Source organism: Podarcis tiliguerta (assembly GCF_965153285.1).
Source record: "Podarcis tiliguerta genome assembly, chromosome: 14".
In the NCBI taxonomy this organism is placed as follows: Eukaryota; Metazoa; Chordata; class Lepidosauria; order Squamata; family Lacertidae; genus Podarcis; species Podarcis tiliguerta.
This window is the reverse complement of record NC_139547.1, coordinates 40,637,627-40,656,389: the sequence shown is the minus strand read 5'-3', so window position 1 is coordinate 40,656,389 and position 18,763 is coordinate 40,637,627. Positions and strand designations below refer to the sequence as shown.

The following is an 18,763-nucleotide window of genomic DNA, read 5'->3' as shown; positions in this document are numbered from 1 at the left end:
CCCTTCAGCTCTTCTAGAGGGAAGATACAACAAAATACCGATCGAACAAAGATTATGTCCCTGTAATAGCAACAAAATTGAAACCATTGGGCACGTCATCTTGTATTGCCCATTATATAGAGACTCAAGAAAAGAGCTGATCGAGCCGATTCTGAGGAAAATACCTCGTAGTACAGACGACACCTATATCAGACACCTCTTAGCTGACAAAGACCCCGAAATCAACAGGCCTGTGGCGAAGTACTGTTACATTGCAACAAGAATAAGACGAGCAATGATGACAGCAACGGAGTTCAAATTGCAAACATCGAAGGAACGATAATAAACATTAGTGACATTTGAATTGAATCCTTAAAACCTTAAAAGTCGAAACCTGGTCATAAACATAAGTACCAATTTTGTGATTTGGCCATATCTCCACTGTTATCTGCAGTACAATAGTACTTATATTGCCATATTTTATTTTATAAATTGCTTGCTGGTCATTGACCGTATTAAAGATATTTTTGATTTGATTTGACATTAGGTGATGGTTTGTAGTGAGATCTATTTTTGTTGGAGCATGTAGGATGGACTCCTAGACTGAACATATAGCAAGGATGGGCAGCTTTCAGTCCTCCAGGATGTTGCTGGACTCCAGCTCTCATCCTCAATGAGAGCATGGGAGCTGGGAGCCCATCAACACCTGGAAGGGGACAAGTGACTACCTGGGATGAGCTGCATCGTGGCGCTTCCCCAAAGCAGAATACTTGAGGAATCTGTACAGTTGGTCGTAGCTGATTTCAGAGTCTTCTCCAAACACCTTGGCAGACAAGCGGGGCTGCTTCTCCTGAAAAGAACGACAGAACCGGCTCAGGGTTGTTTACAAAGACAGAAAGCGTTGAAGTGTCTGAGCTGCCACTGAATGGATTCCAGAAGGGGACGACTCGTCTCTAACAAAAAGGGCACAGAGAAAATAAATGAGCGAGCAGGGAAGACAGAGTGAGCATACAGTATTTTGATTATGCATAACTTGACATCACTTGGAAGCTATTTACATAAACACAGCAAATGCCAAGCGACTGCAGTTGGACGTGCCGTTTGCAAAAATCCTCCGCTGGGAAGTTAACAACCCTGACTGTGAAAAAACACATGAGTCATCCTCTCAAAAACGACCTTGCAGGGTTAGAAATGGTGGGGGAACTTGGCTGCCTGCTTTCCTACCTTTTGGTTTATAAGACTTGACCTACAAAGTGCTTTCAGTCTTGTCTTGATTTCATGAGGGCCAGAAGCTTGAGTTTAATTTTGCAGAATTCAGGGAGGAGCACACTGGCTTCACACAAACATGGCCTGGAGGTGATGTGTCTTAATATGATGGCCACTTTTGATCAAGTATGGCCTTTTACAAGAGCTCTCCTGGATTTTGGCCCAGTGAGCATTCAGGCTGCTGCATTTTGTACTAGCTGCAGTTTCTGGGACAACTTCAGGGGAAGCCCTGCAAAGAGTGCATTGTACTAATCCAATAAGGAGGTGACCAGCACCCTGAAAACTGTGGTCAGGCTACTCTGGTCCAGAAATGGCTGTAGCCAGGGCAACAGTCAAAGCTGTTAAAAAAGCACTGGGTTGTATCCAGCGCTAGTCCTATTCAGAGTTAACCCACTGAAGTTAATAGGTGTGACTAACGTAGGGTCATTACAGTGGTGCCTCGCAAGACGAAAAGAATCCGTTCCGTGAGTCTCTTCGTCTAGCGGTTTTTTCGTCTTGCGAAGCAAGCCCATTAGCGGATTAGCGCTATTAGCGGCTATAAGCGGCTATTAAAGGCTTAAGGGATTAGCGGATTAGCTGCTAAAAGGCTATTAGCAGCTTAGTGCCTTAGAAAAAGGGGGCGGGGAGCGAAAAAAAACCCCCAGGAATCGCAAGACATTTTCGTCTTGCGAAGCAAGCCCATAGAGAAATTCGTCCTGCGAAGCACCTGCAAAACGGAAAACCCTTTCGTCTAGCGGGTTTTCCGTCTTGCGGGGCACCACTGTATTTCCAGTGGGTCTACTCTAGTACACAACTTGTTACTTTTTGCTGAGATTGGAGACTGAGGGGCTCATCCACAGAACTGAGAGCAGATCTCCCGCAATAGCAGGAACACTTACATCACTTTTAGCTTTCTGCTGGTTTTGGCAAACATCGCTTTCATCGACCTTCCTTCTCTTTTTAACCTTCTCTGTCTTTTCATTATCTTCACAGGGCCGTTTCTTTTTCATAACATGGGTTGCTGTATCCATTTTGTCCATCAGTATGGGGTTTGGGGTTTTTTTCTTCGGGTGTGTGTGTGTTGTATCTGCCAAAAAGACGAATCAGGAAATAAAATAGCTGGAAACAGATTTAAGTTGAACAAAATATAACGAACCCACAACACGATTTGGCATCCCTTGGCAGGCACAGACAGAAGAGGAGGAAATGGCATGGTGGGGTGGATTGTGGGAACCTGGGTTGGAGGCAGGCAAATCTCCTCTTTTCACTCAACTACAGTTGCTTTGGAAGAGGAAGCCGGGATGGGAGCTCTCCCCTCCGACCCACATGTGGAGCAGAAAGCCTCAGTGGAGGTTGCATAGCAGTGGTGGCCAAACTTGGCCCTCCAGATGTTTTGGGACTACAATTCCCATCATCCCTGACCACTGGTTCTGTTAGCTAGGGATGATGGGAGTTGTAGTCCCAAAACATCTGGAGGGCTGAGTTTGGCAACCACCGGATAGGGTTTTGATCTGTGAAGGGGGTTGTGGCTGACAGGAAGTGGCAACTGATCAGGAAGGTGCTTGTCATCTACTCAGGAGCTGCCTTCAGATGGAAGCAGACCCATCTACCCCACCAGAGAGCACACTCTCAATCTCAACATCCCCACAAGGCAAGAGTCTCCTGAGTGAGCACACCACGTCTCAGCTTTAAAAGCTTGGTAGGATGGGTGGTGAAACTTGTTGTGACATTTTCGTTGCTTCTGTCTGGTTCTGAACTTCTTGCCCTGCTCTTGAACTCCTGAGTCCTGTGTTAGCTGCTGAGCCTGTACTGCTAGCCGTCTGAATAAAGACATATTTCTTATTTACAAGTTTTTGTGTTTTGGAAGGAAACCAGGGCAATGTTCTACCACATTTGAAATGGGTTTCAGCATGTTGCAACTGTGTTGTGGGAGAGAGTAGGGGCTACTGTTTTGTTTTCGTTCTCTTGTTTTATGTGTGTGTTTTCTTATCTTGTATTTTTGTGTTGTGAGCTGCCTTGAGATCTATGCATGGAGGGCCGTATTCAAATTTAATAAATAATAATAACTGGGAGCATTTACACAATGGTTCTAACCAGCTAAGCTATTTATAGTCACAAAACAGAATACGTTTGTTCTATGTTTTACGTTTGTGCACTCAGAAGTCCTGCTGAACTTAATGGGGCTTACTCTCTAGGAGGTGTGCCAATGATTGCAACCTATACCACACTGAAAGCAGTGGAGAGTTCGGTGTATCCTACTTCTCCATTGCCTTCAATAAGGGGCAATGAAATGGGGTGTCCTAGAAATGTAAGCACCCTACACTGCTGTAGCAAGCCTTCCCCTTTGAGAACACTCAAATTAACAATGGTACTTAAAAGTACATCATAATTAATCTGTATTAATGATTTCAACAGGACAAAAGCTCCGTTTACCTAGGCTGCAACTATACTCCCACTTACCTGGGAGAAAACCCCATTGACTTCAATAAGGCACACTTCTGAGTAGACATGGTTAGGAATGTCATGTTATTCTAGATCCAATCCACAACTGAAGGGGAAGCCATTATGGAACAAACATACTTCTGGTGAAGCCAAGCACATAGCAACATGCCAGACCCTCTAAGTGTCTCTATTTTCCAGGGACATCCCTGGTTTAGAGAAGCCATCCTGGTTTCTGATTTGATCCTGGAATGTCCTGCTTTTCCTTAGGATGTCCCTATTTTCATTGGAGAATTGTTGTAGGGTATAGTTATCCAACCCCTGAACCATCTGAAGGAAATCCTGTACAGTGGTACCTCTGGATGCGAATGGGATCCGTTCTGGAGCCCCGTTCGCATCCTGAAGCGAACGCAACCCAGGTCCACGCGTCTGCGGGTTGCGATTCGCCACTTCCGCGCATGACGTCATTTTGAGCATCTGCGCATGCGTGAGCAGCGAAGTCCAGAAGAAACACACTCCGTTGCTCTGCGGCAACCCGAAAATGCTTAACCTGAAGCTACTTCAACCCGAGATATGACTGTATAGGGGAGTTGTTTTTTAAAAAGGTTTCTATATGTGTTGAAGGCTGCCCATAGTGGCTGGGGCAACCCAGTTAAGCTGTGTGGGGTATAAATAGTAAAATTATCATTATGGAACGGGAGGTCCCTACTTTCATCGGAGATATGTTGCGAGGGTATGACATGCATAATAACAATAATAAAGGGAGGAAATAAATGTTGTGTCGTGAAAAAGCTGTAATACACACCATACAATTAAAACAAATCCCCCCTCCCCAAATCCTGGGAACCGTAGTGTGCAATTCCAAGCACACATAACAAACTACAGCTCCCAGGATTAAGCATATGGTGTGCATGGCAGCCTAAATAGCATGAAGCAGGTGCAGGGACACCCACAGCGTGTGCAATAATGGAGAGGAGACTCAAGACTGCAGGTTATAGAGCCAATGTTAGCACTACTCAGAGTAGACCGCTGGGAGACCTGCAGCCATGTGCGTTTATCCGTGGAGGGGGGGCGGATTCCTCCTCCTGCTGCTGCCCTCTGAAGGCAAACCCCGCATAGCCGCTTCTCCCGTCCCCCCGTCCCCCCCGGGGACACAGAAACGCCATTCAAAGAACGACGGTCGTTTAAGCAGGAGAGACGCTCACCTTCTTCCTCCGTTTGCCTTCGCGGGGTGGAGAGCAGAGCTCCGAATCGAGGAAAAGCTTCAGATCGGCAATCGTTTCCTTCGGCCTAGGCTACTCGCCCACCCACCCGCTCTCTCGGAGCGCCGCATAGGCTGTTGGAGAAGTCGCGAGCGGGGACTCCGGCGAAGAACAGAGAGCTCCCCGGAAGTCAGAAGGACCAGACTCTAGTAGCCGATTTGTCGACGGCATCGATAAGAGGCGGGATCCGCGGGCTGTTCAAAACGGAGGCCGGAAACGGAGAGGAGTGAGGAGCGTGGAGCGTTGGGGGATGGGGGGTGGGAGGCCGTAGCCATGGCGACGAAGAAGTTGGCCAGGTGAGGCCTACAACAGGCGCTGCATCCTTCTTTTCCTCCATTTCCCTAGTGGGCTCTCGGATTATTATTATTTATTTATTTATTTCATTTATACACTGCCTTTTTATCCATGGAGCTCTAGGTAACGCACGTGCCCCCCCTTATTCATTTAATCCACCCAACAACCCTGTGAGGTTGATTAGGTTCAGAGGCAGTAACTGGGCCAAGGTCACCCAGGGAGCTCCTTGGCTGAGTGAGGATTCGAACCCTTCTCTCCCAGGCCCTAGTCTGGTGCTCTAACCACTGCACCACCCTGGTTAACAAGCCTTGTGGGTTTCTTTTCCCTTGGGAAGGTTTGGATGTTTAAAATAAGGGGGTGGAGGGAGCTGGTGAGAAGAAAAGATGCTGCCAGATGTCTGGAACAAGCCCCCATTTTGCCCCTGTTCTCTCCCATTTTATCCCGTTTATTGAGCTTCGTGTAAATAGGTTACAGGTTGGGCCGCTTGCATTTTATTACCAGTTGTCCCAACTGTTCTCCACTTTTTCTCAAGGGATTTGGGAGCCTCAGGCCTGAATCTCGATCACTTGGTTACCCCCATAAATTTTATTCTGCTATTGAGAGATAAATTCTTTCAGTAAGTGTTTGTATTTTTTTTTTTTTTTTTTTTTTTTTTTGTAGCCAGCTTGGCATTATTAGAAGAATTTCTAAAACATCACCCAGTGGCCAGAATCATGGGAAACCCAAACTGAGTGAGTACTATACTGTATCTGAATTGCAAAGCAAAAATTACTGTCTTTGCTCTCGCAAATAACGCAATCCTCGCTTGATTTTGTAGGGCAGTTGTTTGACTACTTAATAATTATTGATTTTGAGTCTACGTGCTGGAAAGAAGGCAGAAAATGTTACACTCAAGAAATCAGTAAGTGGAGATTTAGTAATGTTGTTTGAGAACTGCTTCTGTGTGATCGGTAGATTAATAATGGAGCTATCAAAACATTGCTCATGCAGTTTATTTGTATATAATTCCCAACCTACCTATCCCAAACTCTACATGTAAAGTATTCATATTTTGATACTTAATTTACATGAATGACATGGAGGTGGGTGCTGGAACATAACAGCAGCTGGTATTTGGGGCACACCTCTTACCATGCCCTTAGATCAGAGGTTTTCAACTTTTTTGAGTATGACTCCCTTGACCAACTACATTCTTTCTGCAGCACCCCTATTGAAACATGCTGAAATGTTTAGCTTGTTTAAACCTGGGGCACAGTTGCAATTAATTGCATTTTTATCTCTTCCTCTCTCAAAGGATCTTAGAAAGATTTATATAATCCCCTCTCCCTTTTATACTCACAACAATCCTGTGAGGTAGGTTAGGGTAAGGAAATATAACTGACCCAATGTACCGTATTTTTCGCTCTATAAGACGCACCAGACCTTAAGACGCACCTAGTTTTTGGAGGAGGAAAGCAAGAAAAAAAATATTCTGAATCCCAGAAGTCAGAACAACAAGAGGGATCGCTGTGCAGCGAAAGCAGCAATCCCTCTTGCTGCTCTGGCTTCTGGGATAGCTGCGTAGCCTGCATTCGCTCCATAAGACGCACACACATTTCCCCTTACTTTTTAGGAGGGAAAAAGTGAGTCTTATAGAGCAAAAAATACGGTATTTTATGACCGGGGTGGCTTAAACCTTTGACCCAGCACTCTTTAACTCCATCTGTAAAACTGCATTTTTAAGAATGCTATTTCTTTAAAATAAACCTGATTTGGAATGAAAATGTACTTTCTTTAGTTGAATTTCCAGCAGTTCTATTAAACACCTTGAATGGAGAGATTGAATCTGAATTCCACATGTACGTGCAGCCTCAGGAACATCCCATTCTCTCTGAATTTTGCACTGAGCTAACTGGCATAAAGCAGGTACAATTTTGTTGTTTCATGTTGCAGACAATTTGCAAGCTAAGCTCATAGTTTCCAGTTGGTTTTGAAACCATTGAGGTGTTATTGACCCTGTTTCACTATGCCTGACAATGAATTGTGTTAAGGCTGAGTGTAAAGCAACACTTGGATACTGTCAAAAATACTAAAAGTATCTTGTTCTCTTCTATTAAGAACCAAGTTGATGAAGGCGTCCCTCTTCATATATGCCTGTCTCAGTTTTCTAAATGGATTCAAAAAATGCAGAAGGAAAAAACCATTGTTTTCAGTTCAGGTCATTCTTCGGAAGGGAAATTATGTGCTTTTGTTACATGGTCAGGTAATTCATAGTACCTTTTTAAAAATCTGATTTCTTACACTGAAAGTGGTTTGAAGTGATTTGACCCTCTTGACTTTGCTTTTCCACTTCCTTTTAAAAAATCTTTCAAGGCTGTATTTGCAACATGTGCTAGAAAGTGGTTTAAGAAAGCAAAAGAAAAACGAGGTTTTTCTTGGGTAGAACACACACAAAACTCTGAGTTGGGAGGTGCGATGCACAGTTGTGGATTGCCTACTCCTCAGCAGTTATGTGTGCATTTCACGATCACACCATAGAGCGGACTTAGTCCCTAGGTATCTTTTCCTACTTTAATTCCTCATGTTTCTAGCCTGGCGAGGAATGGCTGTCTGATGAGACACAGTTACTATTCCACACGGAAGAAAGCTAGAAACAATAACAAAGCATAAAACATGAAAGGTTTATGACAGCTTGTTTGTTCTACAGACTGGGACCTGGGTGTGTGTTTGCAATATGAGTGTAAAAGAAAGCAGCTGAGAAAACCAGATGTTTTAAACTCCTGGATTGATCTCCGGGCAACTTACAAGGTGAGATCAGACTGCGTATGTGTAATATTCATGAAAGGAATGCGGAAATGGCCAATTTTGCTAGCTGAGAGCTGCTTATTGTTTGGATTGCAGTGGTTATGGTGTAACTGGCAGCCTGTCTGCATCTCTGCAAGCTAGATCATTGGCCAGATGAAATGTAACTTTTGCTGCATTTCTACATTGCTTATAATACTGTCATGTTAGTTCAATGCTCCCTTCTGTTTTACTCCTTTCCATCTCTCTCATTTTCTTTTATTCATTAAGTGTTTTCCTTCACTGGTGACATAAAGATCACATGTTTACATAGCCCTCCTAGGTATATGACCCATCTCTGGTCCTGTCTGTATTATTTATTTATTTATTTATTATATTATCCATATCCCACCTTTAAGGAAGCAAAGTAAAGAAATACATGGGGGGGGGGATAAGATAATTTAATAAGGTTGCAATAAGATCACAGGAGGAGCTCTGCTGGATCAGAACAGTGGCCCATGTTGTCCAGCATTCCATTCCCAGCAGCCAACCAGATGCCTGAAAAGCATAAGAAGTCTCCAGGCTGCCTTCCATAGTGCAGTCACTGTGTGCAGGCAGGGGGGAACAGTCTGAGGTCACCTGAGATCATCATTGCCTATCTCCTTTGGTCTCCTATTCCTTGTCATAGGGCCTCTGTGAGTAAGATGGGACAATGATTTATTTATTTTTTTGGAGGAAGGATATGATCTATGTAGTATAATAGATAGATAGATAGATAGATAGATAGATATAGATGATAGATAGATATAGATGATAGATAGATAGATAGATAGATAATTTATTACGGTCGGAGACCAGCTTATAAAACACACTTGAGGGTACAATCCCAGAAGGAAAACAAACATTTTAAGCAATGTACAACAATGAGCCATCCCCTGACCCAAACTCGGCTCCATGGGTGACTCTGGGTCATCTCTCTGAGGTAGCTTATCTTAAAGTTTTTAAGTGTCTATACGCTTATTGCATTTATAAATGTAGTATATTCATTATTTTAAAAATGATAGATATCACTTAATACAGATTCATTTTATGATTGCTCCTGAATATTTAGTAATCAGAGCACTGATGGGAGTGTTTTCAGTTCTTTGACTTGCTAAAGCAGGTGTGGGGAACCTTTGGCCCTCTAAATGTTGTGGAACTCCTAATTTCCATCATCCCCAACAAGCATGGCCAATAGTCAGGGATTATGGGAGGTGTATTCAGCAATGTTTAGAGGGCCACAGGCTTCCCACACCAGTGGTAAAGAAAGGTGTATATGAAGAACTAAATTTTGTGCTGTGCTTATGAGCACCCGCCATGATTCGAGTTGAACAGAGCACAGCAGCTAATGTCTTTAACCTTTATTTCCTCTTAGCTCTTTTACTGTCGGAAGCCACGTGGGCTAAACGGTGCTTTGCAGGATGTGGGGATCATATTTGCAGGACGGGAGCATTCTGGTGAGTGAGTTTTTAAGTGTGTATGTGTGTATGTATGGAAATATTTCTAGTTATCAGTAGCGAGTTCTACTACACACACACTACTACTAAAATACACACACACAAAAAGTTCAGGACAGTACCTACTGTTCCCTACCTCCTTCTGTTTTTATCCTTGCATCAACCCGGTGGGGTGGGCTGGACCGGACTGGGAGGCAGAGTGACTCAAAGTCACTTAGTGCACTTCAGAACCAAGCAGGGAGTGGAACTCAATTCTCCCTGGACTTACTACCTGCCATCACCAAATATTATACTTATACTAGGGTCTTCTTATACAAGGATGCTTTGTGCATAGCTGTACCCCTACAGGTTCTTTTGTTAAGCAGTGAGAAAGGGTTGTGTGAGTACAGAATAGTTAACTTGCCTGACTTGGTCAACAACAGCAGCATCTCTCTTTTTCCCAAGGGCTGGATGATTCCCGGAATACTGCTCGCCTTGCATGGAAGATGATCTGCGATGGGTGTGTGATGAAAATCACTAAATCTTTGGATAAGGTCAGTGGCTTTTCTACTTGACATATGTGCCAAGAAGACAGTAAGTTTGCTGAAACGACTTTGAACTTGATCTTCTTCCTGGAGGATTCCGAGGCACATTTTCTCACTTGGCTGTTGACACCTCTTTCCTGCGGTTCCCACAATATCTTATTTGTTTATGGATTCTTTAGGCACCTCCTGCGAAGAATTCCATTGCCAGGTTTTTGTCTCCGAAACCTACTGAAGGAAGTCCTTTGGGAAGCAATGATGGTGCAGGAATGTCATGTCTGGATGAGAGCAAAAATGCTGGAGTTACCACAAGAATTAAAAACAATAAGGAAAACCAACAGCAAGAGTTCAGTCCTGTTCATCTGCATAGAAACGCCCATGTTCTGTCAAGAAATGCCCCAAAGACTGATGGATATAGTAGTGTCCAAAGCTGCTTGGTTGAAAGGCTCAATTCCCCTCTTGGCTCTTTTCAGCCTTCGCATAACTCTTTGGGCATCCAGAGTGGGCTAAATAACAGGCACCCAATTTCTAATTCTTCAATGCATAATCCAGGACTGGTTTTAGTCTCAACCACTCTTTCCTCCGTCAGTATTTCAGATATAGACATAAGTACCACTCCAGATTGTTTATCAGCGCTGGCCAACTGGGAGGATGTAGCTTTAATACCAGCATCGCAAGATGATGAAAGTTTGCAGCAGGAGGATGACCCGAACCATAAGAGTTCATTAACCGTTGAAGAGAAGATGGATCTGAATGAGTCGCACACGATGAACTTGGGATCTAAAAGTGTTGCGGATGCTACTCTGAATCTGGAACTCCCTAAGTCTGTTGTGTACAAAAGCCCCAGCACTACGATTTATAACATTAACATAGCCCAAAATAAGTTCTCAGATACTTCTGCGTTTAAGCTTCCCACTGCAAAAGCAAGTGCTGCTTCCATTGATGTGTCTAATGGAACCCCTTTCAGATTGTCACCCAAAGCTCATAAAAGGAAGCCTTCCAGTCCAAAATCAGTTCCTCCAGCAAAGAAACCACCCTTTATAGTTTATGAAGACAAAGGCGCAACGCCTAGTACCTCCCAGCTAGTCAGGAGGCTCGGTTCCTACCGCGTCCCTTCCGGCATCTTAAACTCCTCAGTCAACTTAAACCAGCCTTTAAAGGCTGCAGAGACTGGGAGAGTGACCCCTCCTTTGTGCAGATGCGGTCGAAGGGCCAGAAGGCTAAATGTTTCGAATGGTGGTCCGAATCATGGCAAAGCATTCTATAGCTGCCCAGTTGGAAAGCAGGCGGGGAATAGAAAGGGCTGCGGTTATTTCATATGGGAGCATACTCTTCAAAAGGAGAAGCTCACACTCCCTACCTCCAGTGCTCTGGGGCTGCCGTGTCCTGGGCGCAGTTTCAGTTCATCAGGAAATTCTGAAAAGAAGACCCTCGTTCTCCGACCCTCTATGCGAACCTAGCCAAGGACTACCTCCTTGACCTCTTTCTTCATGGAGAAAAATGTATCACACCATCACAAATGAAAGAGGCTGTTAGCTTTGTTTCCCCATCTCAGAATATTCTTCCAAATCACGCTGCAAATGGGCTGTCTATAAGCTTCTAAAGTGAGAAGTAAAAGGATGGGCATCCCTCAAAGGATTTTGACAGTATTGCTGAGGATAAACCAAATGAGGCTCAGTAGTTGGTCTTGCCTTTTAAAGTTATCCTGCTTTTTCTATATTTTAGGCTTATCACAGATTATGTCTCCATTACTAGATAACTGCAAACACATGCATGCTCCATGAGAATCGGTAGCACAGGCTTTTGGAACACTTGCTTTTTAAAAGAAATGGTGCATAAAGAAGTTATCATGGTTTTAAGTTTTATATCCATATTGATTTTTTATTAGTGAAGTACAATAGAAGTGTGGCCTGGAATTCTGGAGGTTGACTTCCTTCCAGTATAGCAGCTTAAATTCCACAGTAAAAGTGAAGCACTTTTCTTATCTTGATGCTCTATTTCTATCAAAACATGTTTTGTTTACTTTGGGGCATTACCACCATACTTGAGGCTGGTATGCAGCCTGTGGGAAAAGTCAGAAGTTTAAATCAAAGACAGGAGCTAACATAAACCCACATCAATCAGAAAGTAAAGAGGTAGAAGTTCTATAACAAATTAAACAAACTCAGCACATTAAATGGAATGAGGTTGTTGCATAGCATGGCAGGAGAGTTTTGTGACTTACTTCTTGAATGCATGAGAAACCTGGCATTGACTTGAAAATGGTTGCCAATATTGTGAAATACTGTGCCTATAGTGCTTTCAGTGTCCCAGGAGATAACCCATATTGGTCCGGGCTGGAATTTTTTAGCTAACCATTTTTTATGATCTGAATTAAGTAAAATAAAATATGAAATAAAAATGATTTTCTGTTTTAACAGTTTGGATTTTGCCTGTTGATAGCTTTTTGATTTTGATAGCTCTTTAAGCACTGTAGGGAAGTTACATATGCAGAAATATTAATACTTAAAAGTCTGCTCTGTTGTTCTTAACTATAATCCTAGGAGCTTGCTTACACATGGATGGGGGAGAGAATATTTAAGCACAGATGTGGGCCTCCGGTTGTTGCAGAAACAAAAAATATTCCTGGTATGATCAGTCACTATCACACGCTTCAGGCCTCACTGACGTAAGAATTTAATATTGGCTGGATTAAAAGCCTTTTCTCCTGCTTCAATGATGCCGGCATCATTCAGCATAGTACATCGTTGGTGGAAGCTTTGGTGGGGATGCTACTCTTGCATGGTGACCACCGGATCCCTTGATGCACAATAGAGACTGGACTTATTTAGGTTGTGGCCAGCTTGTGTCTCTAGAAGGGCTTTCTAGCAGGGGTGCCCAAAGAAGCTTGCTGCCAGTAACTAGGTGGAACGTTGAAATGAGCACATGTCTCAACAGTGGTGTGAAGGTCCTTATTTATAAACCCAGATAGTTCACTTGCTTTGGGACAACTATGTCCCCATTGCAACAACTTGTACTCCCCAGATTTTTTTCGGTGGGCTGGGTGCGGATACTTCCATCATCCTGTGTTTGGGAAGCTGTTGGGTCAACAGGAGATCTAAACAGATCGAGACCCTTCCATTCTGCCTCTATAGGGGAGCAGGGAAAGGAGCTGGCTAACGTGCTTGATTACATGTCTAGCTTACTCTTGTAGCTCCCTGCAGATTCGTGGTGATTTTTTAAGCTTCTGAGCTTTGGAATCAACTTTGTGTTGGCATTTTCTCCAGAGTACACTGTGTTCTTTTCTGCATACGACTCAGCATCTGGAATGAGAGTTACGCTTTGCTTTGCTCAACCTTGCAAGATGCTTTGAGGATTTTATATGAATGGGTGGAGGAAGATGCTCAACCACTGATATTCCCCAAATGTCTGATCCTGCACTGCTTGTAATATACCTCAAACTCTCCAAGGGAGTGGGTATGTGAGGGTTGGGGGGGTTTTTTGCAGTGTGTGTGTGTGACAGCTGCAGCATTGGGATTTAAATACAGAGGCTGGCATGGCAAGATCTTGCAACATAAGGAATCAATATAAAACTCAGAACAGGCACTGTGGAAGTAAACAGCTGAATCTAAGCTTTCTCCCACTCTGCCTTGCGCAATTCGTTTCTTCTGATTTTCCCACTGATTGTCTTTGGCAGATGTGGCACAAACTCCACCTGTTGGACAAGAGAAGGAATTACAGTGAGCCAAAGAGGGGGCAAAACATACGAAGCCGTTTTTTTATATGGAGTCTATTTGTGGAAGGCAAACAGTAGGGCTCTACTTACCCCTATTTCAGGGATGGAGGATCTTCCAGCCTGTGAGCTACACTGCCTGTTGTTGACTGGCTGGATGCTGAGGAATGGTGAGAGGCACCAGCTGGGCAACCCTCAAGAGAGGACAGCTCAGAGCCCAGGGGATTGGTGGTAGGTCGAGGATGAGGGGTCAGAGGGAACAGACTGGGAGGAGGAGCCGTCGGCAGCTGAAGAGGCAACAGGGTTTAGTGAGCAGGAAGAGGCTGTGGCAGATAGCAGTGCAGACTCAGAAGCAGAGGCAGGAAAGGAGAGGGACCAAGAGGCAGCAATGAGGCAGGCCACTGAAGAAGCCAGGGAGTCTCCCCTTTCTGCTGTGACCAGCTCCCCTCCCCTTGGTCTCCCAGAACACGAAGAGGCATGAAGCGGGCACAGCAAAGGGTGGTAAGGTGAAGGAGCCTCAGGTTGAGCAGTGGGAAGGTGGAGACCTTCAGTTCTTTCAGCTGCTTCATTGGGGCAAGACCTGCTGGGAAGGGTTGCCATGATCACGAGGCCTGTGCTGTTTGCTTCTTTGAATGAAGAGTTAACTTTGTGAGTTATTGCTGACCTGCCCCGACTCCTGCCTTGACACCGCCCTACACCTGATGCCAGATGTGGGGCAGGTAAGGTAGGGGCTTAGCCACTGGGCAGTGGCTACAAAGCTCCTTTGCACAGTTTCTGAAGCACCCAACAACCATCTGGTTTTCTGAAGCATTGTGCCAACCAGCATCAGGCTCCTTTACGTTCATTTATATAAAAAAAATGTGTACCACAGTTTCCTTGAAAAATGCCGTAGTGTCTTACAGCAATTATGATACAATTAAAACAGGACATTATAACACAATTAAAAACCGCACAAACATTAAAGCAGTTCACCAGCTGATATGAGGGCAATGCTGTTGAGTTCAGGTGTGCAGGATAGCTCCCTGCAAGGTATCTTCTCATTCCTCTCTCAGGCTGCACACAAACCAAATATTTAAAGCAAACTACCACTGCACCTGGATGCGGGTGGCGCTGTGGGTAAAACCTCAGCGCCTAGGACTTGCCGATCGTATGGTCGGCGGTTCGAATCCCCGCGGCGGGGTGAGCTCCCGTCGTTCGGTCCCAGCTCCTGCCCACCTAGCAGTTCGAAAGCACTCTTAAGTGCAAGTAGATAAATAGGTACCGCTTTATAGCGGGAAGGTAAACGGCTTTTCCGTGTGCTGCGCTGGTGCTGGCTCGCCAGAGCAGCTTTGTCACACTGGCCACGTGACCTGGAAGTGTCTCTGGACAGCGCTGGCCCCCAGCCTCTTAAGTGAGATGGGCGCACAACCCTAGAGTCGGACACGACTGGCCCATACGGGCAGGGGTACCTTTAGCTTTACCTTTACCACTGTACCTGAGTCCAGCGAACTGTAGTTTGTTAAGGGTGCTGGTAGCTTTGTAAGGGGTGAACTGTGGTACCTAGGATTCATTGAAGGAAGCTGCATGCTTTAAATGTATGCTGTGTACACAGCTTCAGAGATTGACTATGGCATTTTTCCAAAGGTTTGACAGAGCCTTGCCCCAAGGGACTCACAGTCTGCTAAGGCACAAGGGAAATACTAGAGGAGAGGGAAGGCAATGAAGACCGGAGTAAATAAGAGATGGATGTGTTTTTCAGTTTCAGGCACTTCAGTTTGGATATAGATATTTGATGAAGGGTTTGTTCCATTCTGTGGACAAGATGAGTTTTGAGGATTGATTTGAAGGGGAGGTGGACTTGCAGAAGCATTCTGGGTAGAAGTTGCAGGCATAAGGAGAAACCAAGGGTGGGGTTATTTTAGAGAAAAGGACACATCCACGAAGCTCAGGGTGGTAGAGCTGAATGAGCCCAAAGGAAGGATATAAAAGCTGGCAGGTGCAGGGAGATAGCCATGGAGAGTATTGAAGGCAAGGACATGTGCAGGAACTGGGCAGAGTTCGGAAGCCAGTGCAGGGATCTAAAGGAAGCTAGATCATGGCTTACCTTTCTAGGATACTTGTAAGGGGCAGTGACTTTTTTGACGTGATCCTGTAGCTCCTTAATCAGTGCTTCTGGGTCGCGGGAAACATAGTCGGGTGCCAAAACCACAAAGGCTTTCACAACCTTAACACATAAATATGTTTGATAAAAGATCATGAAGACTTAGCAAAATATTCTTTGGGCAGATTATAACAATGGATCATTTCCAACGGTCCACGACCAACCCAAAGAATGGTACACTCGTGTGTGTGTGTGTGTGTGTGTGTGTTTTGTGTCCTGCGGCTGCACCACCTTTTATCAACAGGCAGCTGAAGAAACGGACTGTACAGCCACAAATCTCTTAAGCCATTTTACTGTGCCAGCTTAAAGCTAAGCGTGCCAATTTAAGTGGCTCTGGGGATTGCTGCTTGTACATCCCAGCATAAGGTGTTCAGATCAGCATGGACCGTTGTGTTCTGGAACATGAATTCCTTGTGGAGTTCACAGGCTTTCAAATTCAAAAAAGAACACGTAAACACCAGCAGGATTTTGTCTTTTCAGAGACGTCTTTTTGCTTACAACAAATGCGAACCATAAAAAATCACATTTCAATTATATGACAGTTTAAAAACCAGAAATTACAAACCTAAAGGACCTATACTGGCTCCTGGTATGTTTCTGAGCACCATTCAAAGTGTTGGTGCTGACTTTTAAAGCCCTAAACTTTAAAGCCCTGTATACCCAAAGGAGCATCTCCACTACCATCATTCAGCCTGGACACTGAGATCTAGTTCTGAGGGCCTGGCAGTTCCCTCACTGCGAGATGTGAGGTTCCAGGGAACCAGGCAGAGGGGTTTCTTGGCAGTGGCGTCCGCCCTTTGGAATGCCCTTGCATAAGATGTCAAGGAAATAAACAACTATCTGACTTTTAGAAGACATCAGAAGGCAGTTTTTAGTGTTTGATGTTTTATAATGTTTTTATATGTGTTGTAAGCTGCCCAGAGTGGCTGGGGCAACCCAGCTAAATGGAATAAATAATGAAATTATTATTATTAATATAGTACAATAATATAATATAATATAATATAATATAATATAATATAATATAATATAGAATAATAGTAATAAAGTTGTTGTTTTGTTGTTGTTGTTGAAGGTGCTTCATGCATTCTGACTTTCACTCATTCAAAACAGCCAACAAACTTTTTCCTCTGTTTTAAAAACATTCCATACTGTAATACAACTCGACTCTTTTTACCTCCCCTCTGATGGAATCTGGGCTGCTAACAACAGCGGATTCTACGACCGCCGGGTGTTCTATCAATGCACTTTCCACTTCGAATGGTCCAATGCGGTATCTTGGAAACAAAAGAGAAGGCTTTGAAGGGACCTTCTCATACGTGGTCTGCAGAAAACACTTAGCACCACGTAGGAGGTGTGTTACCCAGCAGAATTGATGACATCGTCAGCTCTTCCTACGAACCAGAAGTAGCCATCTTCATCTTGCACTCCTCTGTCCCCGGTGATGTAGAAGTCCCCGCGTACAGTTGAATTCGTTCTTTCTGGATCATCCTGGGAGAGGTGAATAGGTACTTATAAAAAGCACAAGCATGCTCCTGCTTGCAAATTTAGGCATAGCTGAGTGTGTGTATATATAAGTGTATATGTGTGTGTGTTTATGTATACTACCGTATTGGGCCACATCCGGCCCCCAGGCCTTAGTTTGCCTACCCATGCTCCATACCAAAGTTCTTAGACTTTTATCTCCCTTGTTGGCCACCTTCCAGTTGACGCAGCCAAAGTGTTTCTCTCTAGATACACACACAAGTAGAAGAACATTTAACATACCGTATTTTTGCTCTATAAGACTCACTTTTTCCCTCCTAAAAAGTAAGGGGAAATGTGTGTGCGTCTTATGGAGCGAATGCAGGCTGCACAGCTATCCCAGAAGCCAGAACAGCAAGAGGGATTGCTGCTTTCACTGCACAGCGATCCCTCTTGCTGTTCTGGCTTCTGAGATTCAGAATATTTTTTTTCTTGTTTTCCTCCTCCAAAAACTAGGTGCATCTTGTGGTCTGGTGCGTCTTATAGAGTGAAAAATACAGTGTATCTCCATCAGGAGGTTGTGGACTCTCCTTCCTTGGGGGTTCTTAAGCAAAGGTTGAGTGGCCATCTGCCATGGATGCTTTAGCTGAGATTCCTACATTGCAGGGGGTTGGACTCGATGGTTCCTCGGGGTCCTTCCAACTCTATTATTCTATTATATCTATATCCCCATTACAGCCGTACCTTGGTTTTTGAGCAGCTTAGTTCTCACATTTTGGCTCCTGAATGCCAAAAACCTGGAAGTGAGTGTTCCAGTTTGCAAACTATTTTTGGAAGTTGAACATCTGATGGGGCTTCCACAGCTTCCAATTGGCTGCAGGCGCTTCCTGCAGCCAATCAGAAGCCACGCTTTGGTTTCCAAACATTTTGGAAGTCGAACTGGCTTCCAGAACGGATTCTGTTCGACTTCCAAGGTATGGCTGTATTATTTTTATTCATTTCCTCCTGCTGTATCAATGCTATTTGCCACACCCTTTTACCCTATCATGCCATAAGACTTGAGTTAATAATACTGAGTGCCATATATAAAGCTACTGAATTAAACCATTTTTGGGAGAGGTAAGTATTCAGCCCTTGGGTTAACGGTGAACATTTTAACACCAGAAGAAAAGGCATGCTGTGCTTGCACATTGCACTAAATCCAGAGTTAAACACAGGAGTAACCAACCTTTTCAGACCAGCAGGGTAGATGTTGAAGAAAGTACTATGGCTGCCATGGGGCAAGGCGTAACACAAAATTAAGAGTGGTAATTACTGCTCCATTCCACCCCAAGCTGTTTCAGTGGAAAGGTCCAATGCTAGTCCTACTCAGAGTAAGCACGTTGAAAGTAATAGAATTGACTAACTTAGGATCATTCATTTCAGTTGGTCAGCCCTTAGTGCAACATACA

At 44.2% G+C, this 18,763-nt stretch overlaps 3 protein-coding genes across 9 annotated transcripts in view; 1 reads left to right on the top strand and 2 right to left on the bottom strand.

Moving 5' to 3' along the window:
* Positions 1-4,932, bottom strand: part of REXO5 (RNA exonuclease 5) — a 31,462-nt gene extending 26,530 nt beyond the window's left edge. The window contains exons 1-3 of the mRNA XM_083413493.1: positions 4,869-4,932; positions 2,124-2,311; positions 708-829 (exon numbers count right to left, since the gene is read on the bottom strand). Coding sequence (XP_083269619.1) covers positions 708-829; positions 2,124-2,264 — 263 coding nt within the window. The 5' untranslated portion in view covers positions 2,265-2,311; positions 4,869-4,932. The remainder of the gene's footprint in view (positions 1-707; positions 830-2,123; positions 2,312-4,868) is intronic.
* Positions 4,933-4,989: 57 nt separating this feature from the next.
* Positions 4,990-12,413, top strand: ERI2 (ERI1 exoribonuclease family member 2). Of its 2 annotated transcripts, XM_083413531.1 has the most exons (9): positions 4,990-5,221; positions 5,880-5,950; positions 6,037-6,120; positions 6,997-7,124; positions 7,317-7,461; positions 7,906-8,006; positions 9,394-9,475; positions 9,920-10,008; positions 10,179-12,413. In XM_083413531.1, the coding sequence occupies exons 1-9, from the start codon at positions 5,199-5,201 to the stop codon at positions 11,454-11,456; spliced, it is 2,001 nt and encodes a 666-aa protein (XP_083269657.1). In that variant the 5' UTR covers positions 4,990-5,198; the 3' UTR covers positions 11,457-12,413. The 2 variants fall into 2 exon arrangements, with proteins under 2 accessions (XP_083269657.1, XP_083269658.1); XM_083413532.1 differs by lacking the exon at positions 4,990-5,221 and having other exon boundaries at positions 6,042-6,120.
* LOC310664393 (acyl-coenzyme A synthetase ACSM3, mitochondrial-like) overlaps positions 11,850-18,763 on the bottom strand; it is a 24,651-nt gene continuing 17,737 nt past the window's right edge. For 3 of the 6 annotated variants that reach the window (XM_083413542.1, XM_083413544.1, XM_083413543.1), the window contains exons 11-14: positions 17,212-17,339; positions 17,026-17,125; positions 15,792-15,911; positions 11,850-13,690 (exon numbers count right to left, since the gene is read on the bottom strand). In XM_083413542.1, the coding sequence (XP_083269668.1) occupies positions 13,604-13,690; positions 15,792-15,911; positions 17,026-17,125; positions 17,212-17,339 (435 nt within the window). In that variant the 3' untranslated portion in view covers positions 11,850-13,603. Of the gene's footprint in view, positions 13,691-13,713; positions 13,996-15,791; positions 15,912-17,025; positions 17,126-17,211; positions 17,340-18,763 lie in introns of those variants that run through there. The other 3 variants (XM_083413541.1, XM_083413539.1, XM_083413540.1) reach the window with 1 other exon arrangement.

Excerpts from the sequence above, each read along its gene's own strand:
- ERI2 (XM_083413531.1), top strand. The coding sequence starts at position 5,199 with ATGGCGACGAAGAAGTTGGCCAG. Across the intron at positions 5,222-5,879 it reads GCGACGAAGAAGTTGGCCAG|CCAGCTTGGCATTATTAGAA; the intron begins GTGAGGCCTACA and ends TTTTTTTTGTAG. Across the intron at positions 6,121-6,996 it reads ATGTTACACTCAAGAAATCA|TTGAATTTCCAGCAGTTCTA; the intron begins GTAAGTGGAGAT and ends TACTTTCTTTAG.